The sequence below is a fragment of the Manacus candei genome, unplaced genomic scaffold, assembly GCF_025592945.1.
Source record: "Manacus candei isolate 608988 ecotype Guabito, Panama unplaced genomic scaffold, ASM2559294v1 h1tg000003l, whole genome shotgun sequence".
NCBI classification, from domain to species: domain Eukaryota; kingdom Metazoa; phylum Chordata; class Aves; order Passeriformes; family Pipridae; genus Manacus; species Manacus candei.
In genome coordinates, this window is record NW_026138051.1 from 2,150,839 (window position 1) to 2,172,055 (window position 21,217).

Consider the following 21,217-nt stretch of genomic DNA (forward strand, 5'->3'; position numbering starts at 1 on the left):
CAGCCGTGTGCTGGAGGGGTGGAATTGCTCTTGCCGGGGGCAGAAGCAAACCCAGGACCTTCACCACGTCCCCGTCCTCACCCACACGCGACCCCCGCGACGTGCCCAGCCCGCAGCCCCCGCAGCCCCCGGCCCGGGCTGTGCCGAGCTGTGCCGGAGCTAATCTCGGCCTCTCCGCGGCGATAAAATGATCCGTTTGGGATTAAAGACAGTTTTAAACACTTCTGAATGGGGACAGGGTCCAAGACCTGACCGTAAAATCTGGGTTTGAAAGGACTTAAAATAAATCCCCCGCTGCCCTAGTCTTGCTATTTAAAGGGGATTATCTAAGGGGTTTAGGAGCACAGAGAGGTACAGCAGGACAACCTGTGCACCTCAGTCCCCTCAAAGACCTTAGGAAAACCCTCTGCACCTCACCTGCCCACTGGTCGGGGCTCATAGGACACCCTCCAGCTCTCACTCAGAAGCGCACACGTGTCCAGGGAAGTCCAAGGCTCTGGCTGGATGCGTGGGATTCATTCCCAGCCCCACAGCAGCACACATTCCTTCTCCAGAGACCCTCCCATCCTCCCTGGGGACTGTCCTGTGCCGTAGTGGAGGGTATTGGTGTCATCCATCGTCCCACAGCCGCCACAGCTGCCTTACAGAGCTGAGCCCCAGCACCCCCCAGGATGGAAATCCAGCTGTGCCCAGTGAGACATTCCCCCTGTGCTGGGGGAGAAGGAAGGGGGGATGTTTGGAGTGATGGCATTTTGTCTTCCCAAGTCACTGCTATGTGTGACAGAGCCCTGATGACCTGGAATGGCCAAGCACCTGCCTGCCCGTGGGAAGTGGTGAATGAATTCCTTCTTTTGCCTTCCTTGCATGCAGAGCTTTACTCATGAAATCGTCTTTATCCCAACCCACGAGTTTTCTCACTTTTACTCTTCTGATTCTCTCCCCCATCCCACCGAGGGGGGACTGTGTGGATGTGTGGGGCTGAGTTGGCAGTTGGGTATAAACCACGACACCCTCTGTGGGAAAAAGCCACCCTGTGCCGTTATACAGTGAGGGTTTTTTAATAAATACCTTTTTTTTTTTTTTGCACAGAAATATACCAAGTTTTACAGAGTACAAACTGCAGGGATAATGACTGAGCATCAAAGACAGAGGATGCAGAGAGCCCTGCTGTCTCCCTCCGGTCTTTTACAGGCTCTGGTCTCCCCATAACCTTGATTTGCTAAGGCTGGGGAGGGGACAGACAAGGTGCCAGCATGTCCTGCCCCAGGAAAGCCATGCTGGGCAAGTCTCAGCTCTGGGCTGAGGGCACCTGCTGCGAGAGCATCACTGGGACCGAGCAGTATGCAGGCCACCTGCAATGGATGGACAATAGCCTTTTGGTGCTGGTGGAGAGACTGGTGCTGGGGTGAACACCGAGTGGTGGCAGTGCTGGAAGTTTCTGGGGAGCTGGTGAGCACAACCCCCATTTTAATCCATCAGACATGACTGGGAAAGGACAGCCCCGTTGTTTGGACCCCAAAGGCAGCTGCCCAGCAAAAAGGGATACTCTGGTCCCACAGCAAAGCACTCAGCTCTGCCTTGCCCTGGCTCCACAATCACCCAGGCAGGGCTTGGCCCTGCTCCTGCCTGGCATGGCCAGGTTGAGGCATGGTCTCATGGCTCCCATCCCTGTCAGCAAGCCCCCCATCCACAGCCCCGGGCACCGAGCACTCTGCCCACCAGAGGAGCCAGGAGAGTGGGTACTCACATTCCCCTTTACCTGATCTGAAGGAGAAAGCACCCCAAAGAGAGGGGTCAGGCGGGGCGGATTGGGGGAGGGAGAGGGGAGGTTTGGCCTGTCCGCAGGCTCCCTGTGCCAGAATCCCACCTCTGGGGCAGACACCAGGCAGACCACGCTCCAGGAGAAAGGATCATTCTCACCACTTAAAGCCGTGGGACCATGTTTGGCTTGAGATCAGAGATGACCCTCTTGGCCAGCTGTGCCACAGCCAAACCTCCAGCTGCCCAGCAACCCAGAGGGAGAAAGCAGAGAGCATCAGGAAAAGACTCTGCTGCTCCAAAGCCACTTACCTCAGGTACAAGACCACTGTGAGCCTTTCCCCCTTTTCAAAGGGATCTAGGAGAACACCTTCCTTACTGCTCCTCCCTGATCTCCAGACAGCAAATATTGCTACAGGCACCAGAGTATGGACTGGGCTCCCCACTCCCACTTGGCAACAAATCCACACAGGGGAAGAACCATCTCCCCAAACAGAGAGCGTGGACACCAACTGTGAGGATGGACAGAGGTTTGCCACACCAATCCTGCATCCCCAACTCCTTATCAGAGCCCTGAGCAGAACAGAGCCCAGTGGGGACATGGGGCAAGGCTGGGCAGCAGCCCAGGGAGGCAGCGAGGCTGTTCTAATCATGGGAAATGTTATGTCTACTCGAGGGGGAAGTGAAGGAATCAAATGCACCATGGGGAGACCCCTGCGTTGAGCCAGGAACAAGCTGCTGCTCGGCTCTGGCTGCTACAGCACTTACGTGAGTGGGGAGTGAGGGGCAGGAGATGGCTGGCTGGCTCCAGAGCCACCCCCACAGCCCAGCCTCACCCCACCTGGGGACAGCTATTTTTGGTTAGGAGGGTAAGGCTATTGTGTGATGGCACCAGCTTGTACAGGTGAGGCGGGGGCCCGACAGACACCGGGAGGGGTCCCAGGCACGGCGAAGGGAGGGCGGGTGGGTGGGTGTGAGTGTGTGAAGAGGCAGGAGGGAGGCAGACCCGCTATTTGCCCGTGGCAGGGGCAGTGGCCACGATCTCTTCGTACTTGGGCGGCGGGTCATTGTAGGAGACGCTGGTCTCCTCCCCACTGCTGCTCTCCGGGTGGCCCGTCACCTCCTCGTAGGAAGGCGGGGGGGTGGCACTGGACAGTCTGGAGAGGATGGAGACCGAGTGCTCTGGCAGGCAGAGGGTGTTGTCTTGCTGGGGGGGGGTGCCCCCAGCTCTGCCGTCTCCAGCCCCCCGGTTGCTGGCTTCCCGCTGGTACTGGGTTTCCCCCTGGCTCTGGGAGCGCTCCCGGTACACCATGACCCTGGGCAGGCTGCGTCCCGTCCGGCTGGCCAGGTACCGGTTCTGGGCATAGGAAGGGCGGTGGCGGGTGGCCTTTTGAAGCTGGCACCTCCAGATGATGAAGAGGGCGATGACTATCAGAAGGGCCACTCCCAGCAGGGGCACCACCACATACATGGCGTCAGAGCGCTCCGTGCTGTGCCCAGGGTCCTTGACAGAGTAGACGGAGTTGGTGTAGCCCTTCCAAAACTCCATCTGTGGCGGGAACAGAGAAACAACCATCATGTGCTGCAGGTGGGAGAAGTACCCCCCGACCACCACCAGCAATAATCACTGCCTTCCCCAGGCCCACAAAAGGGGCAGCTTTTCGGATGTCCCCCACCACTTTCGCCTGAGGTGCTGTAGGAACCAACAAAGGTGGTCATGGGAACATCCCTCAACAGTGGCCAACAGCCCCCACACCAAGCAGGGAGAAATTTAGCTCACACCAACCCCAGGCTGGAGAGTCAGGGACAACAGCACAGATTTCCCAGGTGCCATGGGAGTGCCAGCTTGACCTGCAGCTGTGGGTGGGGTGTCCTGGCACAACCAAGGCAGTGGCCTAGGAAGGGAAAGCCATGCTGGAAAGCGAGGCCACAGCATGCTGCCTGCAGACAGAAGAGGACAAAAGGAACAGGAGAGGCTGTTCCCCCTGTGCTTTCCCTCTCTGTCTCCAGCTTGCTGAAGTGTGAGCCCTCACACATCCACTGGGGAGCAGGGCAGGACAAACTCACCGTCTTCTCCTTGTTCTCAAACACCTCCTTGACCTCCTCATAGCTGCAGACCTCCTCGATGCACTCCCGCTCGATGGTGCCCTGACGGATCTCCTCCAGGAAGCCATTGGCTCTGGGAAAGCGTTTCAGGACCGAGTGGGCATTCCTGGCCCCCAAGAACACTGCAACACACAAGGTAGAGACATGCTGAGCAGGGACAACCCCATACCTGGCCTCTGCCCAGCCAGGCTTTCCCACCTGGCTTCCTGGTGCTACAGGCATTCCCAACACCAAAAGCCCAGGGCTACAAATGAGGTGGCACAGCAGAGTGCCCACTGTGGGACAGCACACCCAGAGGGGCACAGGGCTCTTGGGGTCTGCCCAGAGATGTATGGCACCAGGAGCCCTTCCATCGGGGCTGAGGTGCTGGAGACTTTGGAAGCAGCAGCTGCAGCCACACAGGGCAACTGAAGAAGTGACAGAAGGTTCCAAAAATACTTGTTGTCAACGTCCTGCCCGTGATGAACTTCACCTTTCTGCCTCTTTGCTGCAAAGGAGATCCCACCAGGCAAGGGAGACCCTGCAGGGCTGGGATGGAGAGCCAGGGCTCTGGCACGAGAGGGACTCACAGCACACAGTTCACTGCACGACAGCCTGCTGGGAGCTGCTGGCCCTGCTGCCAGCTGCTGAGGGGTCATGCAGGCTCAGGTGGCTTCAAGGACTCTGCTCAGGTCCTAGAGAAACCACTGTGTCTTCTCCCAAGCCAACAAGAGCAAACATCCCCAACATACGGGGACAGTACAGGGGGTCATGACTCAGGTACTGAGGGGGGCCTGAACAACCTCTCCTCTCATCACATTCTCATCCCTACTGTGTTTTGGTGCAGAGGCCTCACAAACCTTCCTCTGCTCCCAAAGCCTTGGAGATCCCTCAGGAGATCCCACAGAGCATGCAGTCAGGAAGCCAGAGTGAGCAGGAAGAGCACCTTCCTGCCTGTGAGAGAGACATCAAAGCCCCTCCCCACATATTCTGCAGAAAGGAGACCCCCATGGGGCACAGCAGGCAGGCACCTACCAGGACCTGCAGCAGCACAGGAGGCAAACAAGCTGTTGCCCAGAAAGCAGAAACTTCACACAAAACATGATCCTCCCAGGATCCAAACATCCCATGCACACATTTCAGGAGTGAGTGTTTCCACAATGCAGCTCAACACACTCAGCTGTAGGCTGACCCTATCTCTTCCCACCACGCCACAAAATCATGCTGCTTCCCTTGAGAAAGATGAATTGGTTCAGCTGGCTGATCCACAGGAACATATTTACCTCCTTCACCCTCAGGCTTAGTCTTCCATTGGATCAACAAGGTGAACTAATTCACAGAGCAGCAGCATCAAAGATGCAGGAAAAGGAGGCAGGGGGACACACAGAGTCTCCCATGTGACCAGCTTGGTGCTAACACAGAAATACTCCTTCAACAAGGATCTCAGTGAAGATCAAACACAACAGTCAGTGGAAAGCTACCAACTTCTTTCCTTAGGAGCCTTTTGCCAGGGAGAAAGGCAGTTTTCCTTCTGCTTTACCTTCCACATATCCTGCTCCTAAAACAATACAGCAAGGTGTTTGTGAGAGTATTTGTAAATATCAACAGGGATGAGATCATGGTGTGAGAGGCAACTACTGCTGTGCTACACCATCCTGGGCTTGGAGGCACTGTGCTCCTTTTGTGCTGTGTAGGTGCATTTTCCCCTCGTGATTTATTAATGCCTTGCTTCACTGAGAGAGTTTGCAGAAGGCTGAACCACTGAGGTGTGAATGAAGAGCAGCATGAATGATGTGAGTCACAGATCTTCCCTCAGAATTGACTTTATTATGCAAACCTTTTTTTTTGTTTTTTTTTTTTTGTTTTTTTACAAAGATAACCGAAAAAGCATTTTCAAGAGGCACAGAAGGCATCTCACAGAAGGGCAGGCAGGGACCAGCTTGCCTTGGCTTTCACAGTTGAGGAGGGTTATCCTGGCTGGAGAGAGAGCAGGCTGTCAGGCTGACCTCCTCTTGAGCCTTTCCAGAAGAAGATGAAATTTTACAGAGACAGCACCCATTCTGCAAATGTCCCATCCTTTGCTGGAGAAGTCTGGCCTCACCTCCTTTGCCTCCCACCTTGATCAGGCTGCGGTGTGAACTCTCCCCTCCTCAGCACTTGAGCCTGAGACTCTTTCCAACTTCCTCAGCACACGTTGGAGCAACAAGCTTGGCTGCAGATCTCACTGTCAGGGCTTTCCATCCCTGCAGACACCGGTCACTTGACCCCTTCCCTGCTTTGCTGTGCTGAACTGGCCACTATGGTGGGAAATAAAAACAGACACACAGGCAGGCAGGTATCACGAGCAGTGTCCCAACTCCAAGCATGCTGTGACAGAGGGGTGTGTCTCTCCCCACATGCAATTTCCTACAAATGGCAGGAGAGCAGAAACTAAGTCACTGCTCCCTCTCCTCTGCTACATGGAAAGTGCAAAGAGCTCCCACGTGCCTGGGGACCAGAGCAGGAAAGCCACAGAGGCTTTCAGGAAACAAGAGCCTCTCATCCCCAACCTGGATCCCCAACTGACATGAAGAGCAGACAGCAGAGCAGGTCCTGTCCCTAAGCCCCAGGGCTGAGGGGACTTCCCAAGGCCCAGCACCCTCAGCACTGACCCCCTGTGCCTCTCCAAGTCTCCCCACACCAGTTGGAGAACCGGTGCTCGGGAAAGATCAGAGTTTTAGGCGGGGGAAGCAGGACTGAGGGCTGGGTTCACCTCATCCCTGCTGGTTTTCCTGGGCTGCTGATGGCCCCTGGTGAACACCAGCCCACATCTCAGCTGCCCAGCTTGGGGGACCCCCCAGGGCTGTTTCTCTGGAGAAGGACACGCAGCTGTGCCTGCAGAGGGACAGACGGGGCTGCTCGCTGCTGCACAGCATGTGATGGGGAACAGGCTCATCACCACATCCCCCTCCTGCACATCAGGGTCACCGTGAAGGGCTGACTTGGCAGGGGACACTGCCACCACAGGGGACACCTTCCACAACCAGGAAATGCTGGTGAGCCAGCCCCTGAGCTCTGGGAGGGAGAAAAGGCAGCAGTGCAGGAAGGCAGGGACCCAGCTGGGCACCCTCCTCATTAACTGGAGATTAAAGCAGCCTTTTAAAAACACTGCCTGAAGATCTCTGCTCCCTCCCCCACCCAGCACAGCACACATAATGAAAGAAGGCATACCTGTCATCCCTGGGGTCCTCCTCGTCCTCCTCAGCACGGACACTGCCTCCACCTTCACCGCTGGCTCCGGCGACACTCCGAGCAAATCCTGAGATCCCAGACAGATCTCTGTGTCTCTCCACTCACTACTGCCATGCTCCTTGAGCTCCCAGCACACGCTGCACGCAGCCTCCACACAGGCTGCCCAGGAGAGCGAGGAGGGAGGGTTGAGCCCGGCTCTGAACAGCCCACACGCCATCCTCCACCCTGCACCCTCGCCAGCCTCAGCCCCGCTGTCCAGGCACTCCTCTGGGGGTGCCACGTCCACAGGAACACAGAGCCCCAGTGCCACCAGCACACAGGCCCCAGGGCAGTGTGGCCCCCTGGGTGGGCACTGGTGGGGTGGCAGCTCTGCTGCTGGGAGGTGCCAGAGCAGGCCGGCAGCCCCTGCGGAGGGGCCGGTCAGCCCACAGAGCCTCGGGGAGGCCCGTCCTGCACAGCAAGCACCACACACAGAAAGAAATGCTGTGGCCTCTGGGTAGTCCCAGAGAGGTCAGACCTTCAGCACCTCCTCTCGACTCCCACCTTGCAGAGGAGAGAGAGAAGCACAAGTCAGGCCGGACCTCAGACCTCATCCAGGGGTAACAGCTGATGGCATCAGCTCCCCATAGAGGATAACACCCCCCAAAGAGCACAGGCACCCCCTTCCCTGAGAGATGGCTGCCAAACATCCCCCTTCTCCTCTCCAGCACCACTGCCACCTCTCCATCTTGCCTGGGGAGCACTTACTTGCCATGCTGCCTCACTCGGCCACGGGAGGCTCCTGCCTACCTGCAGGGAAGAAAACGGGACAGTCACTGACAGATTAAATCACCCCCTAAAGCCCAAGACCTCCATCACCCAGAGTCGGATTCATGCAGAAAGCAGGGTGCTGACTGGTGGACCCAGGACAGATCCCAGCTAAGCAGTGCCCCTGCAGAGAGCCAAGGACTCCAGCTGCCTCCCCACTCATTGCATGGCTGGAGGGGCTCAGGGACCCTCAGCTCCTGGAGTGCTGGGAGCCCAGGGAGGACCAGGGCCCAGCCCACTGGCCCTGCCCAAGCAGCCCAGTGCAAAGTAGGAAGGGAAGAACTGGATGAAGGAGAGATCACATTTCTCATCAGCAGACACGATGACCTGCCATGTCAGAAGCTGTTGGGAACAGCCTGGTGCTCTTCCCTTCTACAAGAGATTGATGGATACAGGTAAAGCAGTCATCCTGTTTTAGAGCAATGTCACAGCTGTGCCAGTTCTCACTCCTGCAACTCCTACCCACAATCTGCAATAAATGGGGCCACACAGTTTGCTCCACTGCCATCAAGCTGACTACACAGCAGGAAAGAAAAGGACATGCATCTCCTAAAGGCTGTTGGGCCTCTGTAAGGGCAGCAGCAAGAGTGACAGAGCTCCCTGCATGCCCAGGACAGCAGCTCTCCAGCTGGAAAAGCACCTTTTTCGCTTAAAGAGCAAAACTATAGTAAACAAAACCCCACAAGAGTGAAGTAAAGCCCTGCAGAAGGAGAGGATACTCCTCTCTGCCTGCAGGAGGAGTGTCATCTACTTGTTTTTCATGCTTTGCCTTCTCCCTGTGCTCAATTCCCCATGGATCAGACAACCCTGGGCTAAGCCTCACTTCGTGTGACATCTTGCTGTGGCAAAGCCACCACTCTGTCAGGAGACAGCTCCTACAGTGATCTATTGTGGATGAAGGAGCAAACACAGTTAGAAACAGCAGGAACTAAACCACATGCTGGTCTCAGGTCCAGGACTTCAGATACTCAGTTATTCCAAAAGCCCTTGGGTCCGCTCAGCAGGAGCGAGGCCAGGGACAGCACAGAGCCCTCCACGGGGTCAGCAGGGCTGGAAACACAGCTCTCCTCCCACATAAAAGTCAGGCACTCACACACACAGAGGGGCTGGTGCCACACACCATCACAGCAGGCAGCACCACACGTCACAACAGCCACCTTTCAGTAAATGGAGCACCTCTCTCTGCCAACATCAGGTTTCCCGTGGTTTCCAAGGTTCCTACACCGTAAGTGGCAAAAGGGCAAGCAAGCCTGGACCTGTCTCCAGAGGGAGAAAGCAGCTTCCTCCCAACAGTTTGCAAAGTTCAGATTGCAAACCTCAGTCTGGAGTTGAAGCAAGAATGAGAGAAAGCAGGAGAGTATCAGGACTGCACAGGAGGGGTCTGCTGCCTCCTATGCCCCCCAGCCCAGCCCTGCTTCTGTGAGCCCTCCTGGAGGATGTGAGAGGCCTCCAGATTCATGTATTCTCCCACTGCCCTCCAGATCCATGGATTCCCCCACAGACCCCTGGATTCATGCATTCCCCGGCAGGATGTGTCAGCTCTAAGCAGGGACCACCTGACCCGCTTTTATTGTCATCAGTTTTTAAAAAGAGATCCAAACCCCCAGGATAAAAGAAGGGACAGCACAGAGAACATGCCACAGTTCCCACTGTAGTACTCGCTGTCATGGGCATTCCCCCTCTTTGATGGACAGGAGGACAGAGACACAGAAATGAGGATATTCAAGACCGGATCTGTCGGGATCCCCGGCTCCATAACCCACATCATTCATCAGGCAACAAATTTAACGTCGTTTCATCTAATTTACAGTCTTTCAGTTTTTTCCAAGCATCTGTGTCAACGCTCCCAGCGTCAGAGCTCAGGGGTGGTTTATTCCAAGTGCAAACAATAAGGCAGGTCCACACAAGCCCAGAAGCACGAGCAACGCTGGTGAGAAGGGCACACATCCCAGACACTTATTTTTATTTCCACGTGCAAATTCCTCAACCACCTCCCCCGGCTCCTGCGAGCAGGAAAAGCTGGAGCACCACACACGCTGACGCCAAGGGGAGCAGCATCCCTCCCGCCCCCACACAGCCACGCAGGCTGAGAGAAGCCTGAAGCTGGAGGCTGACCCAGCAGACGCCCACCCATTCCCGGTCCCCCCCTCCGGCTTCCCATCCTCTATAAATACCCCATCGATAGGAGGTTGCCAAGGCAACCGTGAGGAGGCGCGAGGGATGCAGCCATGGGAGTGAGGATGCTGCAGTCGCACATTTGTGTCTCCCCCAGGCTCCCCCATCTCCGCCCCCGCTCCCGTCACCGACGCCAGAGGAGGAAATCGTGCCGGGAAAACACGGTGCAACGCGTGGTGCCGACCCCCGAGCGGGCCTGGGGGGTCCACACTGGGGGATGGCATGTCCTCGACAGGCTGGGGGGGCACAGGTCCAGGGCAGGGGGACCCACAGCCCCCCGTGCCGCGCCGCGCCGCGCAGGGAGGATGCTGACTCTGCCGGCAGCACGTAGCCGCGGTACCAGCGGCTCAGCTGGATCCAGCACTGGGGGTTTTCCGTGCCAGGATCCACCGTGAGAAGTGGCTACACCGGACAGGGACCGTGGGATCCCCACGGGAAGCCTCGTCCTCCCAAAACAGCCTCCAGACCCCACCGCGCTCCCCGCGCCGGCTGCCCCGGCAGCCTCCGCCCCGGCCCCTCCGTGCCCAAACCCAGCTCCAAATTACTCCCACCGCCCTCGGCTTCCAGAGCCTCCCCACGGCGGGTACCCCCAGCTCACCTGTCACCCCACAACAGGGACCCCCAGCTCACCTGTCACCCCACAACAGGACCCCCAGCTCACCTGCCCGGGGGCTTCCCAGCCCCGGGCGAGACCCTGCCCCACCACACACCCCCCGCCCCACCGACACGTCTCCCCGCGGCTCTGCCACTCTGCTCTTCCCCGAGCGCCCAGAGACCCCTGGCCAGCCCCATCCCCGGTGGTCCCGCCCGGTGCCCGCCGCCCCCAACCCCGCCGGTACCTCATGGCGGCCCCGCGCGCGCCGCAGCCGCTCCCTCCCGCCGGCGGGCAGGGAGGGCAGATGAGGCCCCGCCCCGACACGCCCCTCGCCGCCCCTCGGCCAATCGCGCGGCTCCGCGGCGCGCGCGCCCCGCCTCCCTCCTACCCCGGCCCGGCTCGTACCGACAGCCAATGAGGACGCGCTGCGGCTGCCGGGCGGTGCCGCGGTGGCCGCTGGGAGTTGTAGTCCCGCGCTGTGGCGCGGTCCCCGCACAGTCCAGGGCGCGGCCCCGGGGGCGGGCGGAGAGCCCCGGGCGGGGTCTGTGCCCGCTCCGCTCGCAGCAGGGTCCGCCTGCCCCTGCCTGCCGTCTCACAGCGGCTTGCCGGGGCCGGCGCTGCCAGCCTGCGGCAAGAGACCCGCTGTCACATCCCCTGCCTCCTCCTCCTCCTCCTCCTCCTCCTCTTCTTCTTCCTCCTCCTCCTCCTCGCTGCCCGAGTCCTCATAAAAGCAGAGGGTGGCCTGCACCGGGAAGTTCTCCAGCAGCTTCTCCCCGACGCCGTACAGGTGGTCAAAGGCCTTGGACTTGGGCCAGAGGAGCCTGTGCGGGAAGAGCCGGGGTGAGCCCCCCGCCCGCCGCCGCCCCACGCCCCCCGGGGCACCGTGCCCAGGCTCCTACCTGACCGGCTCCTACCTGACCGGGTGCCGGAAGAAAGACAGCGCTTTGTCGGGGCCACCATCCCTCACTGCGTCCCGAGTCTGAGCCTGAGGAGACACAGCCGGGTGGTCCCTGTCCAGGGGCTCCTGCTCCCCCCTTACCCGGCTGCCACCAGGGGCTGGCTCTCCTCCCCCGCGGACCCGGCAGATCCCCCCTGAGTTGGGGCGCTCACATCCCCGCAAAGGAAGCTGGCATCTCCCTCCCCCCGCCCCGAGGCAGGCTTTGTGCCAGGGTAATCTCCCCCCCGTGCTCCGGAGCTCGTGCCCAGGCATCCCGCTAACCCCCTGAGGAATGCCCGCCCGGGCTGCAAACAGCCGGCCCTTTCAGGCTGCCGGGGGGGTTGTGCTGGCCGTGGCCCCCCGGGGGATCAGCCTGTCCCTGCCCCGGTGTGGGGCACCGGGGTGATGCACCAGGGGAGGTGGGCACGGTACCACCACAGTGCAACAGTGCCGGCGGCGAGGGACTCTGGGGGAAAGGACTCCGGGGAGAGAGGCTGGTTTTCTGCCTAACAGGGACCCCAACCTGTGGGACACGGGGACAGACACAGTAGGGAAGTGTCAAACTCACAGGGTCCGTCTGCTCCCGCCGCCTCTCGGGTCCCTCCTGGGCTCGGGGCAGCCATGGTCTCCAGAGAGGAAGGGGTCTGGGTGAGACAGCAGGTTCAGCGCGACAGCCACCCACCCTGGCCCGCTCCCCTTTGCCTTGCCCCTCCCACCACGACCCCAGAGTCTCCCACCCACCCTGCCCGGGTGCCAGCACCCTCTGTCCCACCCGTGGCTGCTGAGGTCAGAGGGGTCCCCACCAGCGCAGCCTTCACCCAAACCCAGCTGGAACCTTCCCCATCCCACCCTCCATGCACACCCGGCCTCCCCCCGGGCAGCGCAGTACCTTCCCCCTTGCTCCAGCCCCAGAGCTGGGCAAGCAGTGGCCACAGGCACCCGGAGCCCGTGGGGAGGCAGGCAACAGGCAGCAGCTTGCATGGTGGCAGGAGACACTGTCCCTTCTGACGCTGCAGACCCTCGGTGAGGACACATTTATAGCCCTGCCTCGGCGGTGACTCACAAATTCTTTGGGGCAGGGGGGCAAAGGACTTGGGGGTGTGGGGACAGCAGTCCCTGCGGTGTGAAATTTGTCCCAGTTGTGTAAACAGAGGGCGGGGGGGGACTGGGGGCGGAGGGGCTGCGATCTCTGGTGGAAAAGCAAAACACACAAGGGAAAAGTTAGACACCATTCGTGAGAAAATCCCCAGGGGGGGAACAGGGGAGAGCAGAGACAATTAACAAGGATGATTAAGTGTTCTTTGTAGCCATTTACATAAGGGAGGGGGAAGGGATGGAGAGCGTTGGGGCAGCATGATGGGCATGAGATGGGACTGCATGGTGGGAATGCCATGGGGACAATGTGAGGGGCTTGTGATGGGGACAGTAAAACAGGCAAGATGAGGACAGTGGGATGGGCTGCATTGGAGGCAAGCACAGAGCAGTCAGGAGGCAAGTGATGGGATAATCAAGAGAGGACAGGGAGGGAAGACAGGTGGCAGGGCGGGACCCCAGGCAGAGGCAGGGCAGTGATCTTGCTCAGGCATCCATGGCCCATTGTCCCAAGGAGCTGCCAGGTCCCATTTCCCCATGCTGGGGACAGCACACACTAGCCTGTTCTTCCTGCCCTCTCCTTTGGCATTTTGAGACCACACTGGGATGTACAGAAAAACTTCTCGAGGGTGCAAGGCTGATGCCCCTCAGCACTGCCCCCCATCCCCTCCCTGCCCACTGCCCCTGCCCAAGCGCTCGAGGCAAAGTGCCACTGACAGACAGGTCACCTCCTGTTCCCAGGAGTGTTTCAGTTTGGGACAAGGAAAGAAAATAGCAAATGGTCCCCACTGTAGCTCTGCTATCAGCATCCAAACACCCCTGTCCAAACGCCGGCCGGACCCTGCTCGGCTCTGAGCGCAATTTGTCACCAGGGGCCCTCCCTGCCCCTCTCCATCTGTGGCAGCCGGTGAGCAGGAGGGGGCACGGGGCCAGCACAGCCCTCATTACCTTCTCCATTTGCTCCTCATTTGGGCCAGTAGTCTTACAACAACAAACCCCGCGGAGGACAAGCAGGGCCAGGCAGAGTGAACCAACAGCCCAGGCTTACTCTGAGGCATGTGGAGCTGAACCTACTGGTGTTTCACTGCCCCTCCAACCCCACACAGCAGCCCAGCCCAGAGTGGGCACACAGATGGTGGCACACAGTCACCTGCCAGCCACTAAGGCTGGCCAGAAGCGTGACAGCAAGCGTCAGTCCCGAGCCAGTTACTCAAAACCTACCCTGATAATTCATAAACAACAAGCAAAACAAGGCATCCCAGCTCCCCAATCCTTCCCGACGCCAAAGGGGTTTAATTCCGATCTGCAATAAGCCTCTGATCCAGGCGGAGATTTGCAGGTGGATTTTGCAAAGCTGTAGCTAAACAACTCGCAGCCCCTGATCCCCCCGGCTGCTCACCCTGCCCCGACCAGCCGCCTCCAGTCCTGGGTGACCCCCGGCTGCAGCCGCCCTCGGTCCCGCACTGCTCCTCCAGCTCCTCCGTAAGTACCGCAGAGCCCCGGCACAGCCCTCCCGGGCCTTTTTGCCATCACCCTGGGCACCCCAGGCATTTCTTTTCCAGCAACACCCCTGGGACGGCACAGGAGGGCTTGGTCAGTGCACAGGAGAGGAGGCAGAAAGTTGGGAGACTTTGGTGCCAAGCATTTGGGGTGGCAGTGGGGGGACAGGGAGCGGAGCAGAGGCCCTGGGAGGTGGCAGCACGCTCAGCCAGGAGCGTTCCCGGGGTGACACGGAGGCCACTGGCCGCGGTGGTGCCAGGGCGGCGTGGGCTCAGTCCGGTTTCGCAAGGCACCGAAGGAGGAGGAATTTTGAAACAAAGCAGAGGGAAAACAAACCAACTCGCTCCACCACCTCCGCCAACCCCCACACCTGCGTGCAGGGCTGTGGGCAGGAGGTGGCACAGGCAGAAAAAAACCAGCGTGAGCTGCACCCCGTTGTGCTCACCCCTCCATGGGACAGGTCACCCTGCTCAGCTGGGGTGCTTCCTAGAAGCATCCCCAAAGCCTGCTTTGCCATGATGTGATTCTGCCTTCCGTGGACCTCCAGGCTGTCCCGGGGATGCAGGTGTCACTGTCATATGCATCCCTCTCCATCGTTGTCCCCAGCAGCATGGAAGGGCTGATATCCATGGTTCAACCTCAGATGGGCACATCCCATTGTCCCAGTGGAGCCTCAGCAGCTTGGGGTGGGTTGTGGGTGACTGCAGATGCCTTGGGTGAGCCCCTGCAGATGGGGAGGAGGTGCCATCCCTCTTCCTCTGCTGGGAAAGCCTCAGGGTCACCACCTGAGGTCCCAAATAACAGTGTTTGGCTTCCTCGGCTTGGGACAACACAGGAGACAAGGGACCTCCAGGAAGAGTGTGGGCACTTTCCCCCCACCAGCATCTGGCTCTCCATCCCTGCCCATGGCGTCAGTGCAGGGGAGGGCTTTGGCGTCCTTCCTGGGCAGCACTGCTCTGCCTCTGAAGCCTGGCTGGGGAGATAGCGGAGGTGAAAGGGCGCTTGGCACTCCTCCACGGGCTTGGGTCAATCGTTAATCTGTGAGGGATTGCTTTCCACTCCTGCAGGTAACTCCCCGCAGCTCCCACCCTGCACAAAACCAGCAGCCCCGGGAGCGGGGTGGAGCTGCAGCGCTGTGAGCAGAGCTCCTCGCAGGGCCATGGGAACGTGAGCACACAGGAGGGAACTGGGCGAGAAGCCGCGAGCCCTGGGTAGGTGACAGCCGGCCCCCACCATGGTGTCCATGGGGCTGCAGCTGCTGGGCTACACCGTGGCCTTCCTGGGCTACATCGGCACGCTGACGGCCACGCTGCTGCCCAGCTGGAAGACCAGCTCCTACATCGGCTCCAGCATCGTGACAGCCGTGAGCTTCACCAAGGGGCTGTGGATGGAGTGCGCCACGTACAGCACGGGCATCACCCAGTGTGACATCTACAGCTCCCTGCTCAACCTGCCTGCCGACATCCAGGCGGCTCAAGCCCTGATGGTGAGCTCCTGTGCCGTGTCCTCCCTCGCCTGCCTCCTCGCCATCGTGGGCATGAGGTGCACTGTCTTCAACCAGGGCTCGCCAGGCAAGGACCGGGTGGCAGTGGCGGGCGGCGCAGTCTTCATCCTCGGGGGGCTGCTCTGCTTCATCCCGCTGGTGTGGAACATCCACGTGGTGCTGCGGGATTTCCGCAACCCCGTGCTCCCCGACAGCATGAAGTTCGAGCTCGGGGAGGCTCTTTACCTGGGCATCATCTCCTCCCTCCTCTCCCTTGTCGGTGGCTTCATCCTCTGCACCTCCTGCCCTGCCCGGAACCCAGCAGCCACCTACACCTACCAGCCTCAGCTGCTGGTGAGCAAGAGCCCCCAGCCCTCTGTCAGCCAGGCGCAGAAGCCCAAGAGTGAGGTCAACTCCTACAACCTGACGGGATATGTGTAGCAGCCGCAGGTGGGGACCAGGCTGGCACCTCTCCCGGCTCCCCAGAGCGCCTGGGCTGGCACCGAGGGAGCGCGGTAAGAGGAGAGGACACGGCGGCATCACCCGTGCTCACCCTTCTCACATGCTGGGTGGGGGGGTCAACCCTGCTCTCTCCCTGGGGATCCTGAGAGCCTTGTGACTGCTTGAAGATCCCAGCTAGTGGCTTATGTTTTTGAAGGACCCTGAATCCGGCTTCTGTTTCTTGCTCCATGCTGCCAGCCCGCAGACAGCCCCTGGCACAGCAGGACCCCAGCCTGCAGCCCCAATGAACCTATCTGTATGGGAGGGGTGGGCTTGTGGCCCCAGGGACCAGCCCCCTGGCCATGGAGGCATCACAGCAGGGTCAAGGGCATCACAGAGTCGCTGCTGGGGGGGTTGAGTGCTGGTTGCAAACAGATGTCGCAATAAATTTGTCTTTCTAGCCAGACTGTATCTGAGCTTTCCTGGCACGGAGGGGCCCTGGCAGCTCCCCCAGCAGGGTGGACTGTGGGGGCTATACTTGCCTGCCTGGAGCTTCTGGCCCTTGCTCTGGCCTGCCTCCCCCCGCCCCACACCTCGTGGATTTGCTCCCCAGGAACCCGGGCAAGTGGGAGCACTGTTGGGAGAGAGGAGGGTCACTCCCCTGCACAGTTTGTCCCTGGGCACCGTGCTGACAGGTTGCCATGTGCCACTGCTGTGAGGGTGCCAGCAGGGGCAAGCAGAGCTCCCTAAGGGCTAATGGCAGGTAACACCTTCCCCCCACCCCTCCGCTCTTCCTGCTCCTAAGGGTGCAGGTGTCACTGGGACTGAGGTGCCCACAGGAGGATTCCTTGCCCCTGGAAACATGTGGCACATCGAAGTCCACAGGAGGTGGGGAGACCCCTGGCATTCCCACATCTCCATCCCAGGATGGAGATGAGAACTGGCACCCAGGCAGTCATGGTCCCAAGCACCAGAAGCAGCTGCTGGCCATGGTGGAGGCTGAGCGCCCCAACATAGCTGCAGAGGGGTCTCACAGGCAGGTCCTGAGCCCTGAGGTCCTCCCAGGGGCTGTTTTTCGAGGGAAAATGCCACCAGTGAGACATCAGAAAGCCGCAAAAGATGGGCAGGCAGGAGCCAAGGCTGCTCCACACAACCCTTTGGCAGTGGTGGGACAACACTGTGTAGCTGCAGCCCTACACAGGAGCAGCAGCATAACAGGTCACACAGGTTGCCAGTGGCACTGGGGGATGCTGGGCACGTGCCAGGGCATGGCAGGAGGACAGGAGGTGCAGGAAGCCCAGGCCCACAGCCCACCAAGGACCAAGTACATTTTAACACATCTGATGTACCCTTGCCAGATGCAAGAGAACCCCCTGCTCTGCCATGCCACAGAAGGGACACCCTTGCTCTGGCTCCCTGTCCTCCAGGGACAAGTTTTACTCTACCTACTGACCTCTCATAAAGCAATTTAGATTAGGTCCCAGAGAGGAAGGGACCATGTTCCCCACGGAAACGTCACCACTGTTACCCTTGCACCAGTGAAATCATGTTTGCTGCGGGGTTAGCACGCTCCTGATAACAGGGGGTCACGCTTTCTCCCCTCCCCAGTGAGCAAGGAGCCACACAGGGACCCAGTGATGCTCACTAGAGAGGACCAGGCTGGATCTCAAGGCAAAGGCCAGTCACCCCATTTCCATTACCAAGGGTTATTTATTGCTGACCTGGGGAAAAGAGAGCCCTGGGGCATGCAAGGGGCTTAACCTGCTTGCTACAGCCCCCACCAGGAGATGCTGCGAGTTCTAAGGGTCCTTCATCCATAAATGTTTTGTTTCTGGGCAGCTCATGCAGGGAGGAGGCAAGAAAATATTTGATATGAGGGGTCACACTTTGAGGAGGAGGAATTCCTGGGCACTGTGTCCTTGGCCCTCGCCTCCCACCCCAGTCTGGCGATGTCTGCAGGGAGAGGCTGCACTAATTAAACAAAGGGGCATTTGAAATGCTCAGTTCATAGTTTGATTGGTGGTGGGCTTTATTAACATTTCAATTCAAGCAGCAGAAGGGAAGATTTCTGGTTTCAAAGGAGTTGCACAGCTTTCCCTGAAGGAGAAAGGCACAGGCAAAGGCAGGCAGAGCTCAGAGCTCAGGTACAGAAACACCCATGGTTCGGACAGACGAGTGCAGGGCAATGGGCCCCAATGTCCCCAACAGCCCCTCAGGCTTCTTTCTCAACTGTGCAATGCCAGACCCCTGTTCCATGGGTGCAGTGTGCCAGCTCCAGCTGTGGCACAGCAGGAGAGGAGCTGAAGAGCTCCTCACACTGAAACTGGGATGAGCCTTTCCCCAGGTCCCCGTGCTGCCGGCCCCGCCGAGGGGGAGCCCCACATTAAGCATGGGTGGGCTCAGGGAGAGGAACGTCTCTCCCCTCTGGCTTTCCTGGCCTTCAGCGTGAATGCACTCACAGATGTGAACCTTGGCTACAGGGCAAGGCAGGATGACAAAGATTTTCCACTTCTTTAAGCAGCAGGAGCAGAGGATGGGGCAGGGAAGGGGAGGACGAGGCATGCACGGATGCGGTGGCAGTGGTTATCTCTGCCTCACGCAATAGTCACGTTCCCCATTATCGATAAACCAAGTCCTTGAGGGCACACTGGATGTGGCCCAGCCCAGGGCCAGAGAGGACAGCAGCCCAGACTGCCCAGGGAACCAGCTCTGAGCTGGGCAGCACAGCACAGAGCCGGCCCCTCACAGATTGCCTCTTGCCCCTCACCAGCTCAGTGGGAAAAGCTGAGTGTGCTCCAGGATTTCTTGCAGGAAGGCCACAGAGGAGCACAGACCACCTCAGGACACGGGCAGGATGCAAGGGGAAGGGGCAGCCAGGGGGAAAGCTGGGGTGGGAAGAGGGCTGGATGGGGAAGGGCTGTGCCAAGACCCTGGGCTGGAGCCCTCCCCTTGTAGGATGGTGCAGTGGAGTGGGGGGCCCTGCAGCCCCTCACCAGAGGCCAGGCTGCAGTGACTAATCCCCTGTCATAAGGAAGCAAGCCCTTCCCCTCTCTTCTTCTCTGGATGATGCCCTGGATGAAGAAAGGGGGCAATAAAATACTAATGTGCCCTTATCTTCAAAAGCAATTGGAGGCACTATAAATGCCCAGCACACTCCAATTCTAGGTCAGGACCTACGACCTCATCAGCTGGTCATGAGGAACATGTAAAAAGTCATGACTCCCGAAAAGGGAATGACACAGCCCATCACCAATCCCTTGCCCACCAGGCACTCCCTCAGAGCACCCCTGGCCCAGCAGAGCCTGGCCACTGCCCCGTGCAAATGGAGCCTCTTCTCATGCAGAGCACTGGGAAGGGATGCCCAGGGCTGGAAGGGCACAGGTTTGTTCCAGACCCACCAGGATCACGCACCTCCTGCCTCCCTGGAGCCCTCCAGGCAAGAAGAGCACAGCTCCCTCTGACACCCCCAACCTGCTTCTTGTTTCTGTCTGGCACAGCTGACCTGAAGCAGCCACAAAGAATCTGTGCAAGCCCTCTGAGGAGTATCAGACCAGGTGCTGGGAGAGCCTATCTCTGCCCACAGCCCACAGGAATTGCTCAGATAGGAGAGACAGGAGGGGGAAGAAAATTCAGGCCAAGTTCCTGATGGGCCAAGGCACTTGGAAAGGGCCTGCACATTCCTCCACCCTGTCCCCAGCTGCAGCACACTCCCAGCTGCCTCCCACACCATGCCAGAGCCTCCTGGTCCTTCAGCAAGCCAGGGCTGGTGTGGGAAACTGCCCATGGCCTTACAGCAGCCTTTTCAGGAGCAGCAGAGGATGCATTATGGAAAGGGGCTGCTTCAAATCCTGAATCTCGGGCTGGGCTCAAGTCACGTACCAGTGGGAATGGGAGATGCACTCCCTGCCCCAGCCATGCCCCAGCCATGCCCCAGGCCCCACCTGATATCCCTGCTGATGGTCACACTCCAGCCCGAAAAACAGCCTCATAGTTTTACCTCAGGGCACCTGCGATGCTCAGCTGGCAATTGCACTCACATCTTACTTCCAAAGGCTTCCTGCCCTCCTGAATCCATGGGATGGCCCTGTCTGGAGTGGGAGCAGGCAGCACACTGCCGTGAGACTGTCAGTGCCTGGCTCTTCTGCTCTTAATGGGAGAGGTTGCAATGGAGGTGAGGGGTGCTGAGGAACGAGCTCCTCTTTGGAAACACCTTCAGTCAGAGGAAAAGCTGGTGCACAAGCTCATGGTTTTTCACAGCCTCCTGGAAGAGACCTGTTTAAAGGAGTGTTAAAGGATCTTTTAGTCTTTAAAGGAAGATGTGAGGGAAACAGGGCAGAATGAACTCCATGGCAATGCAGGGGACAGTGGCCTTTGGGAGCACCAAAGGAGATTGCTGGAAAGCAACTTCCTCTTTGAACAGCAGCTCAGAAATCTGCCAGAAGGGTTATAAAAGGTGTTTATCTCAGAAAACATGATAGCCATGAAGAGGACATGGAGGTTTGATCTTCCAGGCATTATATTAACATCACAATCAGATTGTTCTGTAATTTGAATCTAAGCTCTACTGCAGGAGCTTCCAGTTAGTGATCTTAGCAAACCTCAAGCACATGCAATGTAGAAGCAAGAGCAGGCTTTGTAGTAGAGCCTACAACAATTCAGCGAGCAAAATAAGCTTCATGAGCAAGACACACTTTTATAATTATATAAATATAAGCTCTTCCAGGGATTTTACAGAAGTATTGGTGAAAACAGACTCCATCTCCAGCTAAGCTCTGCCTCGAAGAACTGGCCTAGAGAAGTGCAGAGAAATTGTCCTGCACCCTTGGCAGCTCCAGAGCCAGCTGAGGGTTACACAGCACCATGCTGCACAGAAGAGAGGAAGACCAGAGGATCTGAAACACCTTTACATGGACAAATGTTGCTGCAACCTCAACAGCCAGTCTACAGAGTCACCTCAAGAAACCCGATCTGCCAGCCTGTCATCTCCATGCTTCAGGTACACTGGGAGGCACCAAGATTTTGGCAGATGCTAACCTAGGGTCATACCTAGAAGACACTCAGACCCCAAACACAGCTGAGCTCCTCCAAGCTCTCTGCTGAGCACCAGGAATCT

General features: G+C 58.7%; 3 protein-coding genes across 4 annotated transcripts; 1 reads left to right on the forward strand and 2 right to left on the reverse strand.

Annotated features, from left to right (window-relative positions):
• Positions 1–1,055: 1,055 nt before the first annotated feature.
• PRRG3 (proline rich and Gla domain 3) lies at positions 1,056–10,973 on the reverse strand. Of its 2 annotated transcripts, none has more exons than XM_051788101.1 (4): positions 10,896–10,973; positions 7,822–7,863; positions 3,826–3,986; positions 1,056–3,307 (listed from the first exon to the last, which is right to left on the reverse strand). In XM_051788101.1, the coding sequence occupies exons 2-4, from the start codon at positions 7,826–7,828 to the stop codon at positions 2,768–2,770; spliced, it is 708 nt and encodes a 235-aa protein (XP_051644061.1). In that variant the 5' UTR covers positions 7,829–7,863; positions 10,896–10,973; the 3' UTR covers positions 1,056–2,767. The 2 variants fall into 2 exon arrangements, 1 of the variants encoding a protein (XP_051644061.1); XR_007904628.1 differs by lacking the exons at positions 1,056–3,307; positions 3,826–3,986 and adding exons at positions 5,651–6,140; positions 7,054–7,233.
• Positions 10,974–11,035: 62 nt separating this feature from the next.
• Positions 11,036–14,555, reverse strand: RIPPLY1 (ripply transcriptional repressor 1). The gene is made up of 5 exons (XM_051788177.1): positions 14,080–14,555; positions 12,478–12,777; positions 12,157–12,232; positions 11,566–11,636; positions 11,036–11,472 (listed from the first exon to the last, which is right to left on the reverse strand). The coding sequence occupies exons 2-5, from the start codon at positions 12,621–12,623 to the stop codon at positions 11,244–11,246; spliced, it is 522 nt and encodes a 173-aa protein (XP_051644137.1). The 5' UTR covers positions 12,624–12,777; positions 14,080–14,555; the 3' UTR covers positions 11,036–11,243.
• A 592-nt stretch (positions 14,556–15,147) lies between these two features.
• On the forward strand, positions 15,148–16,623 carry CLDN2 (claudin 2). Its single transcript, XM_051788117.1, has one exon. The coding sequence runs from the start codon at positions 15,415–15,417 to the stop codon at positions 16,102–16,104; it is 690 nt and encodes a 229-aa protein (XP_051644077.1). The 5' UTR covers positions 15,148–15,414; the 3' UTR covers positions 16,105–16,623.
• Positions 16,624–21,217: the final 4,594 nt, after the last annotated feature.

Excerpts from the sequence above, each read along its gene's own strand:
- PRRG3 (XM_051788101.1), bottom strand. Across the intron at positions 3,308-3,825 it reads TTGAGAACAAGGAGAAGACG|ATGGAGTTTTGGAAGGGCTA; the intron begins GTGAGTTTGTCC and ends TTCCCGCCACAG.
- RIPPLY1 (XM_051788177.1), bottom strand. The coding sequence starts at position 12,623 with ATGTGTCCTCACCGAGGGTCTGCAGCGTCAGAAGGGACAGTGTCTCCT. Across the intron at positions 12,233-12,477 it reads GGGCTGGAGCAAGGGGGAAG|ACCCCTTCCTCTCTGGAGAC; the intron begins GTACTGCGCTGC and ends TGTCTCACCCAG. Across the intron at positions 11,637-12,156 it reads GGCGGGAGCAGACGGACCCT|GCTCAGACTCGGGACGCAGT; the intron begins GTGAGTTTGACA and ends GTGTCTCCTCAG.
- CLDN2 (XM_051788117.1), top strand. The coding sequence starts at position 15,415 with ATGGTGTCCATGGGGCTGCAGCTGCTGGGCTACACCGTGGCCTTCCTG.